The following is a 12,406-nucleotide window of genomic DNA, read 5'->3' on the forward strand; positions in this document are numbered from 1 at the left end:
CGGCACCGCGCCCCTCCCGTTACCCCGGGGCACGGCGCGCCCCGTTCCCACCCCGCCGCCCCCCGACCCTCCCCGGAGGGGTCTCCTCAACCCTCCCCCGATTCCCCTTGGCTGCCCCGTGCCCTTCCCAGCCGGGCGGCGGCCGAGCGCCCCCTTCCCCTTCGCCGCCCCTGCGCCGGCGCCGGTGCCGGTGGCGGTCGGGGGGCGGCGGCGGGGGGGGAGGAAGGATGAGGTCATCCTCTTCCTCGGCGTCAGTCAGCTGGGCGGTGGCGGCGGCGGGGCGGGCGGAGGCGGGCGGGGAGGCGGGGAGGGATGCTCGGCTCCGGGCAGCGCTGCCCTGCCCGCTCCCGGCTCGGGCAGAGCGCGGCGGCGGCGGCGGCGGCCCCGGTAGCGCCGGAGGAGGAGGAAGAGGAGGAGGAGGAGGAGAAGGAGGGGAAGGCGGCGGCGAAGGGGGGAGCGGGCTGAGCGCGGCTCGCCGCAGGCAGGCGGCGCTGCGGGCGCGGTCGGCGCGGAGGAGCCGCCCGCGGGCGCGGGGCGCGGAGCAGGGGCCGCGGGGAGCGGCGGGGCCGCGGCGGAGGGCGGGAGGCAGGAGGCAGGGGGAGGAGGAGGAGGAGCAGGGGGAGGCGCGGGATAAAGGAGCGCCCGGCGCTCCCGCTCGCTCTCCGGCGGGGCCGAGGGAGGCATCATGGCCGCGAAGTCGGACGGGCGGCGGAAGATGAAGAAGGGCGGCGAGGTGGCGTTCACGCCGCTGCAGAACTCGGAGCACTCGGGCTCCGTGCAGGCGCTGGCCCCGGGGCTGCCCGCCGGCTCCGGGCCGGGCGGCGGCAGCGACGACGACGAGGCGCCCGGGGGCGGCTGCTGCAGCGGCGGCGGCGGCGGCGGGGACGGCTCGGGCGGCGGCTCCCGCTGCTGCTGCTGCTGCTGCTGCGGCGGCGGCAGAGGAGGAGACGGCGGCGGGGGCGGCGGCGGGGGCTCGCGGGGCTCGGGCGGGGGCTCGTCCTCGCTGTGCCTGCGGCTGGGCAGGGAGCAGCGGCGCTACTCGCTGTGGGACTGCCTCTGGATCCTGGCCGCCCTGGCCGTGTACTTCGCGGACGTGGGCACCGACATCTGGCTGGCGGTCGACTACTACCTGCGGGGCCAGCGCTGGTGGTTCGGGCTCACGCTCTTCTTCGTGCTGCTGGGCTCCCTCTCCGTGCAGGTCTTCAGCTTCCGCTGGTTCGCGCACGACTTCAGCACGGAGGACAGCACCGCAGCCGCCGCCGCCGCCGCCGCCGGGCACTGCCCCGGGGCTGAGAGCAAGCTGCTGGTGAGCAGCAGCTCGGCGGCCGCGGACATCGACGCCGCCCGGCCCTGCACGCCGCAGCGGCAGGCGTCCACCGCCAGCAAGAGCAACGCCACCAACAGCAGCAGCAGCGGCAGCAGCAACGCCGCCGGCAGCGGCCCCGCCGGCAACCGCGGCGGCAGGTCGGCGTCGTGCGCCTTCTGCGTCTGGCTCCTGCAGTCGCTCGTCCACATCCTGCAGCTCGGGCAGGTCTGGAGGTGAGCAGGAGCCGGGAAGGGGGCCGGGAGGGGGGCGGGCGAGCGGCCGGAGGCTGCCGGGGGTCCCTCCTGGGGCGTCCCGCCCCGTCGGGGGGCGCCGCGCCCGGCTGCAGGACCTGCGCGCCGGGACCCGTCGGAAGGTCCCGGGGAACCCGTGCGAGGAGTTAGTGAGGAAAAAAGGGAAAAGGGGAAGCATCCCGACACTACCCAGCCCTTGCGGCGTGCGTGGCCGCCGGCCGGGAACTTCACTGTCAGCAGCGCGGAGTTTCGGGAAGCGCCCGTGCACTCCGCCGGTGCGGGGTCTTGGCACGGTGTGGGTGGGCAAATGCCCTGCTCTGCGTCTGCTCCTTGCCAAGAATATGTGTTTGTACATAAGGGATGTAGCAGAGACTGCCTCCTCCATCAAACTTTTGAGCCGCTGCCGGCAAAAGCGCTCGCAAGCAATGGTGCGTGCTTCACCGAAAGGGTGTGCTCAGGTGGGCTGTGGAGGGCGCCTGCTGAAAAGGGAGATGACATCATAGTTTGCAAAAGTAACGCTTTCCTGGGTTTTAAGCACACTTCCAGTGAAGAATTTTATGGAGGGCAAATGCCCTGAAAATCCACTTCGTGCTGCCCAAGCAGGGCAGAGTTCAGTGTGTGTAGTGTATTAGGAGTTGAAGTTTCCATCTGAGACTGGAGCAGACAGGTGCTCGTTGTACTGCTCATCCAGCGGGGCAGGGCACTTAAGCAACAGTTGAAAGAACTTTGGGGGTTTCTCCTTCAATGGGTGGAAAGGAAATACCTCAAGTTTGCTTTGGAAACCCTGCTAGTTCAGAATTATTTCATTAGAGAGTTTAATTCGTTGTTACTCTAAATTTCTCTCCCTTGGATTCTTAATCTCATTCATAATTGCCGATGTGGTCAGGGACTGTCTTTTGCTCTGTGTTTGTGCAGCCCTGCTCTGTTTGTGGCCTTTAAGCGTCAAGGATCACAAGTGCTACAAGGTAATAGACTGAAGTCCTTGGGGTGCCATAGCTGTCATCAACATTCAAGATTCTGAGGTTTATTGTAACAAGTAGAATTTTCTATGCCTGTGAAACTGACTTGAAGTTACTAATGTGCTTGTTACAAGGTATGGCACAACTGGAGTGGAAAAGGGATTTCTGAATGAAAAGCAATGCTTTGTTCTAGACCTTGCATGCTTGTAAACTCTTGTATGCTCTACCTCCATGGCTGAACCCAAGACAAATTTAGGACTTGCTGAATGAGATGGCTTTTATGTAATGTTTAGTGCCAGTTCTCTAGAGACAGAAGGGTAGATATAATGGCTCAAGTTGTACATACAAATTCATGTCAATATTCATCTGCATAAAATATAGTGTGTGTGACATGCTGAGTGACACAGAAGAGAGTTTAACAACTCACGTCATGACTCTGTGTTGGAAAACACAAAGAGAAGGGGGTTGGGTGGAGCAGGGTGTGATCAGCAGTATTGTACAGCAGTTCTGCCAGAGGAGGTGCCTGGGATTTACAGCTCTTCAGCTGCTTGCTTTTTGATGAAGCGCAATCTCTTTTAACATGAGATTTGCTCCTTGCAAGACTACCTAGTCCTCTGTATTTAAAGGTAGCTGAGCTTCTTTTAATCATGTATAGCTTTTCTTCATGTGTATGTGCAGTAGCATAAGACTACCAGAATATTAAATTGACAGAGCATGCTAGGACATTATTTATGTTTTAGCCTGTTATGCTCTTTATCTTCTTCTTTCAGTGAAATGGAGATATAGAATTGTTTTTTGTCAGTAATTTAGCAGTGCTTGTGTTTTTTTTTTTCTTGTTTTTTTTTTTTTTTTTTTTTTTCCAGAAATGTACAAATTATGTGGTCAATTGTATGCAGTCTTGCATATCAGTGCATCATAATTAATTAAAGTGACTTCATTTTAATTCCCTGGGTATATCCCTCATAAGGGAGATCCTTAGCAGCCATCTGACACCAATAATAAATATCAAAAAGGAGAGGTCATATCAATCTCTGAGAAACTCTGTGTTTAAACGAGGACTCAAAATTATCATGATTTGTGGAAAATAATTATGATTTTCTGGAAAATGGAGCGCACACGATTTGTAGTCCAAAACTTCTCTACAGTGTCACATCTGCACTGCCCCAAGCAAACAGCCCCATGAGAGTTTAGGCTGAAGGAAGATCAAGTGTATTTAGCCACACGTGTAACTCCTTCTCTGACATAGCTAAACAGACCTTGCTGGCTGCGTTAGCATCACAGTCCCCACAGGTGAGAAAAGCCCTGTTTTGCTTTACTCTGTGCCCCCCTCAGTGTGTTTTCTCTCAGCTCTCAGTTTTCCCTTCTCTCTTTCTTTTTTTTTTTTTTCTGTTGGCCTTGGTTAAATCTCTCCTATACCTATATTTAAGTTTCCTAGTGCTTATTGTATTGAAATAAACACAAGTGATGAATGACAGTGATATTTCTGTCATTTCTCTGTTGACAAAAGCCCTGGGTATGAGAGCTGAGGTTTGGGTGTTTAGTAGTTTTGCTTGTGGGTAAGGATATCAAGGTATGTGAAGAGAGTTTTGTGCCTTGTGAACATGGGTGCTCACTCTGGCTTTATTCAGCCTTTATTATCCCCTGTCTCCTCTTAAAGTGTTGAATCAATTTTTGAAGTATTCAGTTTCCTTTCATTTGTTTAAATGACAAAGATTTGGGGGGAGTTGTGTCAACAGTTTATTAAAGGAGGCCATTCTGAGGAGCACTGGGCACACTTGGCAATCCCAGTGTTCTTGGATTAAAAAAATTAGTTTAAAGATATGTCTTTAGTGTTTAGTTCTGTAGGCTGACTTTTAACAACTACAAAGCTTTTCCCTATTTTGCATTCAAGATTAATTTTTGTTTACAAACTTATTGAAAGCTGGATCATTGAAAATGATTGTGTGTTAATTTTAACTAAAATGTGCTAATGGGAATTGAATGAGGTCTTTAATGCGGCATGGAACAATACTGTAAGTAGGCAATCTAAAATTATTAAAACAAATTTTTGCTAGTGTGTAAAGAAGGGGAGCTGCAGCAACAGCTAAGCTGCAAATCAGTTCCGAATAAAAGTGTCTTTTTTCTTTTGAAATTGGTATAATTTTTCCCCCTCAAATCATAGAATACTGAATTCTTCCATTTTGAAGAATAAGCACATAAATACCTTTTTTAAAATTTTCTTTTCAGAGGGGATGGATATCCACAGACTTCCCGAGAACACTGTCCCTCAGTTAAAATTCCAGCAGAGTCTCTGAGGATTTGCCTGCCACAGCTGAGTGCAGACACGAGGCCTTTCTTGGCAGCTAATTCTGTAATAAAATATGATCACTGATGATGAGATTTTCTGGTTTTTGAAAATGCATTGTGCCTTCAGAGATAGATACAGATACATTCCTTACCCATACTTCCAGTGTGTTCTGCTTTTCACCAATATATGGACATGAAAGACACATTGTGGAGCCCTGTTCTCCCCAAAATTTAATGAGAGATGTGGCTTTTTATTAGCAGACTCTGGGGAGTATAAAGAAGATACAATGCACAGGGTCTTTGTATTGCATTGTAAGGAAGTGAATGCTTTAATATCCCTCCCCAATTTATAGTCTGTAAGGACTTTGTGAATGTATGTGGGCCAGTAGGGTTCAGATAAACTATTGGCCTTTGAGCCTGGCATGAAAGAATGTAGACACTGCCCTTGAGCATCCCTTTGATACTCTGAGCTTCTCAGGCTTAGCCCTGGCTTTCAGATCTTGCTATATATCCTGGATAACAGGATAAGGTGACTGGATGCAAGAGATAATAGCTTTCATTTGGTGTTTGTAAAGATGGGTGGTTTCCTTAAGAGTTTTTTTTTGTTTGTTTTTTTTTTTTTCCTTCCTAGATGAGATTCCTCTGGTCTGACCGGGAGTTTAGGGGGCCATGAGTTGTGGAAATTGGGCAGACTGTAGGAGGATACTGGAGGAGTCAATTGTGCTCGTCTTGTGGTGTCTGGGTAGCAAGAAGTAGACCTCCGAGACAACTTTGTACCTTGAAGGGGAATGGTGTGAGCAGGCTGCCTAGGTATTCAGAGCACTCAGAGGTTGTCATTTTGTCTGAAAGGCTGCAGTCAAAGTGCCTGAGAGGCAACTGTCAAGTTTCTGTAGCCAACAAGGCCAGAGGAAGGGTGAATCATTGGAAAGAGGAGGACTTTAAATTGTCCTTTAAATTTATTTCTGGGTAGCTGAGATGATAGTGAGATGGCTAAGTATATCCCTGTCAACAGAGTGAGGGGTTCTGGCTGAAATTTGGTAGCTGTGTGGGAACCCACACAGAGGAGGAGGCGGATAAGCCAGCTTAATCACTGACCCTTGCAGGTGTCGCTTGTTTGGGGCAGTTTATTCCAAAGTGGGTATGGTTCCATGGATCATAGAATCACAGAATGGCTTGGGTTGGAAGGGACATAACAGAACATCTAGTTGTAGCCCCCTTCCATGGGGAAAGATGCCACCCACTAGATCAGGTTGCCCTGGGCTTCATCCAACCTTAAACATCTCCAAGGATGGGGCATCCACAGCTTCTCTGGGCAATCTGTGTCAGTGCCTCAACACCCTCTGAGTGAAGAATTTCCTCCTAAAATTTCCTCCTCAGAAGTGGCCTGCATTGTGCATCCTCCTCTGCTCTCAGTTCTGCCTAAATATCTGCATCATCTTAATCTACAGCTATATTTGTTTATGTGTAATTTTAAGAAATTGTTATCTTTGTTCTCCTTCCTGGTTCTTATTTGGAAAAATACAAAAACAAGCAAATAAACCACGTTGCTGTAGGATTGTAGGTGTGATGCTGGATTCTGGAAGCAGGGTGAGCTGTAGTTCCTCTGGTACCCTGTGATGGCGTTGTTCACAGAGAGGGATCATTTGCTAAAGAAATTTCATTATCTGCGCTCATAAGCTTCACCTCTACAATCAGCTGATGCTTTCACAATTTCAAAATATAAGGGAAATGGTGGCTGCATGATGTATGAGAAGTCCTTACAACTTTCTCAGGTACTCATTATTAATGTCTGGGCCCATAAGCTGGAACTGTGAACAGGTAGTTCAAATTAGGAAAAATATTGTTAGATTTTACATCAACCCACCTCCATCCCAATTTAGACTTGTTTGGTGTTTTTTTTCCCCACTTTTTCTCTATCATGTAGTTTTGACACTTTTGTTCAGTAGTAATGTAGGAGCTTGGTGTAGTTAGATGGTCAATAATTCCAGCTGCCATTGGGCTTCACACTGAGATGTGATAATATCTCAATCTGACACCAGCTTTTCTAACTGTTTTGAAATCTGTCAGATAATTTGTCACATTGAGTCCAAATTTATGAGTCATAGCCATTTCCTAGACAAGATTATTGCATATCCTCCCCATCTGTGTCTTAGTAAAGTGAAATGCTACCACTCAGCAATACCATATTTCTTTTATTGAGTTACTGCAGTTCTTGACTGAAAGTCCTGCTGGCTAACTATTTTGCTTGCTGTGTCTTTATGATTCGGGAAAGGTGATGGACTGTCAGAAATAGGAATTAAAGTTTTTGTTATTTGTTATTTTCATTTTTCTGGAAACTAGGAGTAGAAGGTGCAGACTGCTTTCTAGGTGGCCTAGCTACATTTAAAGTTTCACTAATACATGGAGCAGTATAAATATTTCATTCCTTTTTTTTTTTTTTTTTCCCCCCAAAGTCAGTGATATGCAGATGAAGGCTGTGAGGCTGTGCCTTTCATAATTTCTTTTCTTATTTTTTTTTTTTTTTGGAAACACAATTGTGAAGCTTTACTTACTATGTTCTTAAAAATCTCTTACAAGTCTGCATACAAATCAGATTTGGTATTCAGTTTATTCTAATAACCTAAGCTACATGTAAAAGATGCTGATGTACTTTAGAAGAAAGATACTCTACTTTAATAATTAACAAGGGTTCTCTCTATAGAGAATATTTATCACTTACATAAGTTTTCAGATTTTCAAAGGACTGCTTAGGCACTAAAATTTCTGATTGCTCAGTTGGCTTAGTAGGTGAACCAATATTTTATACAGAGGATGCTTTCTAGCAACTTACAGATGAGAATAATTTATATTTGGCTTTTTCCAAAGAAGTGGAAAATCTATAACATTTTAAGGTTAGTGCTCCAGAGGATTTCATGTCACTATGTGTAGATGCTGTTCTAGAGTTCTCTATTGAGATGCAGGAATGTCTATATACACATGCCATGAATTCAAAGAAATGTTTTGTGTTATAATTTGTTCCTTGATGTTGTAATCTTGCAGAAAATTATTGCAAACAGATGAACTTTTCTGGCTAAAATTTCCTCTTGTTTAACTTCCATTAGGGAATGTATTTAGTGCTGCAAGGTCCAAATCCCCTTGGTAAAGAAAGAATGAGGAACATCACAGTTATCCTGCCCCCTATCTTCAGGTTATTTACGTTGGAGCCCACCTTGTCCAGAACAGTACTCTCTGTCAGCTGGGTTAGTCCTTAATATTTGTCCATAAGGACTGACTAGCCTAGATACAAAAGTTCTAGTCAAATTAAAATGAAATCAATATCTATGTCACTTAACAATAGTAGCTTGTTCTCCCATCTCTCTATTCCAATTAAGTAGCTTTTCATATACTGTGGGTTAATCACAACAGTGACTTAGTTTCAAGTAAACAGCTTGTTTGGGAGGGATTTATTGTACACAGACAAAATCAATAGTTCTTTTGCTTACATTTCAAGGTACAGTAGACATTTGTGGTTGCTAAAGTATGTTTACAAAGTAGTGCCATTTTTGTCCATTTTAGCACAACTGTCAGTTGTATACATTGTGTCAAGAAGACACATAGGAATAGAAGTGGCAAACAGGCTATAAAAAGAACTGGTTTTTTTTTTTTTTTTTTAAGTGAAAGGAGGCTGATATGAAAGAGAGCATGAGATAGAATTGAGGCAGCATACAAAAGGAGATGAAAAGGAGATGAAAAGGCACAGGAATACCAGTTACTCCTTGGATGCTCTGTACCTAACTCCAGCTTATTTTCCTTCAACCACTGACCATCAGAGACCATCAGAATAATTTTAAAAGTGATTGCATGAGAGATTGTAGAAGGAGGCAGGAAATAAGAAGAGTTGTGTGGCTGGACAAACTCACCGAGAAAATGTTATATGCAATTTTAACTCTGATTGCAGCCAGTAGTCATCTGAAAAACAATAAATATAAGCATGATGTATCAGTTTGCCATCCATTTACTGCAAAGAGAGTACTCTTAAGTGTTTTTGTGAATTTTAGAATTAAAATAAATATGCCTTGGGTATGTATTTTTCCATGAGGTTTTACATGATTTTCCTAACAGCCATAACCTGAATTAGCATCTCCCTGTGATCTCTGAGTGTTGAAGTGATTCCTTATCATCCTTCCTCTCATTCTGTTTCCCTCCCAGAATGGCTGAAAAGAGAAGTAATTTATTTTTTTTCCTCAGATAAAATATTTGCTATACTACATTGTTATTTCCACTACTTTTCCTTTGCTACAACATGCTTGTGCTCTTCAACGTGTTCATGGCATAAGATTTGTGTGGTGAGCTATATAAATCTTCTTGATTGGCAGAGCTAATCAGTGGGGGTGGTTAATGCTATCAGTTACGAATGATTTGGTATCACGATTTGGAGCAAATGGAATGAGACTGTTTTGTGGGGTGTTTTCAGAGGAAGTTTGGCAGTCAATGATGTGGCAACAAAAGTAACTTCTTGTTGTTCTAAAATTGGAAGGTGTGACTTAGGCAAGACTAATGTACCAAGGACCAGTACCAGCTGCTTCAGAGAAAGATGCAGATGTTTTATCATGAATAAAAAGTGAATTAACCTACAGATGGAAGAATGGTTTTCCTTATCCCTGTCAGCTGCTATCTATCAGATTGATTTCTGTCCTTAAGAATGAAGGTTAGTGGTGCCACTGTTTGCTACATTACTCACTATAATGGGATGTTTTCATGTAAACATCTAAATCTATTCTAGGGTCCTGCCAACTTCTTTCAGAGTAGTGTTTTTCTGTGTGTGGTGCCTAAGATCAGTTCCAGCAAGTCCAAGGAAAGTACCTTGTAATAGTGAGTACTAGACTTCAGTCCTCTATAGAGAGCCATATAACCTTACACTGAAAGCTTTGAGGTGTACACGCAGAGAAAAGAACAGGAAGACAACGTGCACATATTTTCATAGTTTAATATTGGTTAGTGTGAAACAATCAGCTTTGTCATAATAATTGTGTTGTCTTTACCTTAAAGAAGGTTATGGGAGGAGTTGTGTCGCTTCTTGTTTTTCATCTGCCCTAATCTTTATATTCTCACTTTGCATGGAAATCCTTCTGTGAGCCGGATCTAAGAGAGGACTTGTCACTGCAAAGCAGAATTTAGATGTTCTTTGAGGCAATAGACCTGAAAATATGATCTAGAAAATCGGGCTCAGCAGCCTTGTTAGGAAATTTCTTGAAGAACTTAACTACAATGGAGCATAACCTTTCACTTGAAAGAGTCCTTGAGGCTTGTATTTCTGCATTTTGGCTGTGCCTAGATTGCCCCCACACAGCTTGAGTTCCTGTTTCTCATTTAAGTCCCTTGCAAACCAGGAACTAGGCTGAGTGGCACCAAAATCTCTTAGTGCATCCAGTTGTCAAGCATCGTTTAAACCTGCTTTAAGAGCAATGGTGAGCTCAGATCCCTGACAAGCATCACCAGATCTGCCTTATTTCAAAGTAGTACTGGAGAAATGTTCCTTATGATTAGAGTATTTGTTCAGGTTTTAGGAGATATGAGTCCACTGCCCTTTCCAGCTGTGAGGGCTCAGATGCTGTCTCTCAGAGTGCTTTCTCTACTGAGGCTTGGGAGTTGCTGGACGGGGATGTTTACTCTTCTTCGCACTGGAGCTGCATCATCATGCTGACAGAAATGTAATGCTCATGAGGCCAGAGAGGAAGAGTACAGTTCTGTGACCTAATACTTAAGGCCCTTAAATGGGACCAAATACAGATTTCCCTGTCTTTCTTTTATTGCTTAATTGATTTTAGTTGCCCACATTTTAACCTTCTATCTTTCTTATCCTAAATGTCTATGCTGACACTATTGCTGTTTGCAAACATTCCCTATGAAGAAAGGCTGAGAGACCTGGGTCTGTTCAGCCTGGAGTAAAGAAGACTGAGGGGATCTCATCAATGTGTATAAATACCTGAGGTGTGGGAGACAGAGGGATTTGGCCAACCTCCTTTCAGTGGTTTGTGTCACAACATGGAGCACAGGAAGTTCTGCACCAACATGAGAAAGAATTTCTTCACAGTGAGGGTGACAGAGCACTGGAACAGGCTGCCCATGGAGGTTGTGGAGTCTCCTTCTCTGGAGATATTAAAGGCCCGTCTGGATGCCTACCTGGGCAACCTGCCCTAAGGAACCTGCTTTGGCAGGGGGGTTGGACCCAATGATCTTTCAAGGTCCCTTCCAACCCCTACAATTCTGTGATTCTGTGATTTTGCGTGTATAGCATAGCCACAAACAAGAGCACTGTAGATATCCATGTGAGAAGTACCTGACTAGCTTATAGGAGCAGCTCTAGACAATTGAAATAGGCTGAGACAGTAGGATTGGTATATTCATTCTTTTCATCAACCTTTCTCTGTCATATACAGTCAACCTTAGAAAAAAGAGAAAAAGCATTTTTGATGTGTCACTCAGTAGCTGTTTCATCCTTTTTGACTGTGGTCTCGTGCAAAAGTAAATTAGACAGAAATATAAAAATGCTTGAGTCCCTGGTTCTTGCTCTGAGTTTCTTAAAAACGGATTTTTTTTTTTTTTGTAGTTGATTTTTCTTAATGTAAGAAGCACAGTTTTATGCCTGAAATAGCATCTGAGCAATTCTGTGTCTTAGTTTCCCAACTTGTCTCCCAACTCACCAGAAGCTCCACAGCAAGTAGAACCCAAATTTTGCATCATGCATCAATCATGACGGTTGCATTTTTTTTTAACCTATCTAAATTTCAGAAATGGAAAACTATATCTCACTTTTACCTTACTTTTTATCTCACTTTACTGAAGTGATGTTTATTATTTTTTTTTTTTTTTAATGGGGGGAGGAGATTTAACATGCTTCAAATTGTCAGTCAAAAGTAGTCTATACGTCTGAAATTATTCCTTAGACATTTAATATGTATTTTCAATGTAGCTGCTATATTTTGAAGCTTAATTTTTATACAATATGTTGAGGTACTGATGGAAAATGATCGAGGTGAAAACTATTAAAAATAAATAATTTTTTCTATTAAAAGTAAAAAATTAACATTCAGTTAAAACATGCTTTAAGTTAAACATGTTCAAAACCTGAACAACTCTCCATAACAGACATCATCAGGGCATTTAAGCAAAAAAATAATATTTTAAGGATTTCTTTTCCCAAAGATTTTTACTTATTAAGCCCATAATATACTAAGTGACGTAAAAAAAAAAATTAAGTCCTTAACCTTCTTTTCTTAACTTACCTACTTTTGCTGCTCTAAGTTAGCTCATCAACTTGTCTCTTATACTATTTTTATTACCTCTTAGTCTGCTTTTTAAACTGGATCCAATATGATAAGTTAAAAAGAGGCCTGAGTAAGAAGTGTTGGGAGTTTTTTGGGGGGCATAGAGAGGATGCTAGGATCAATTTCAGTCCAAAGCTTCCAAGCATTGGACATTTCTGCTTCAAAAACAGTGATATGTATGGGTGACAGCAGACAAATGAGGTGAGTGTAGTTCTCATTATCCTTTCTGGTAATAATGGTGGAAACTACATTTAATGTGGAATTATTGGAAAAAGCATAACTGTATACAAAGTTCAT

The 12,406-nt window shown here is 44.5% G+C and overlaps 1 protein-coding gene across 1 annotated transcript in view; it reads left to right on the top strand.

Moving 5' to 3' along the window:
- Window positions 1-685: 685 nt before the first annotated feature.
- The window catches only part of XKR4 (XK related 4), a gene marked incomplete at both ends in the record, with an annotated part of 219,766 nt that continues 208,045 nt past the window's right edge, over window positions 686-12,406 (top strand). The window contains one exon of the mRNA XM_084306946.1: window positions 686-1,539. Within this exon, the coding sequence (XP_084163072.1) occupies window positions 686-1,539 (854 nt within the window). The remainder of the gene's footprint in view (window positions 1,540-12,406) is intronic.

The sequence above is a fragment of the Netta rufina genome (assembly GCF_964035555.1).
Source record: "Netta rufina genome assembly, chromosome: 2".
NCBI classification, from domain to species: domain Eukaryota; kingdom Metazoa; phylum Chordata; class Aves; order Anseriformes; family Anatidae; genus Netta; species Netta rufina.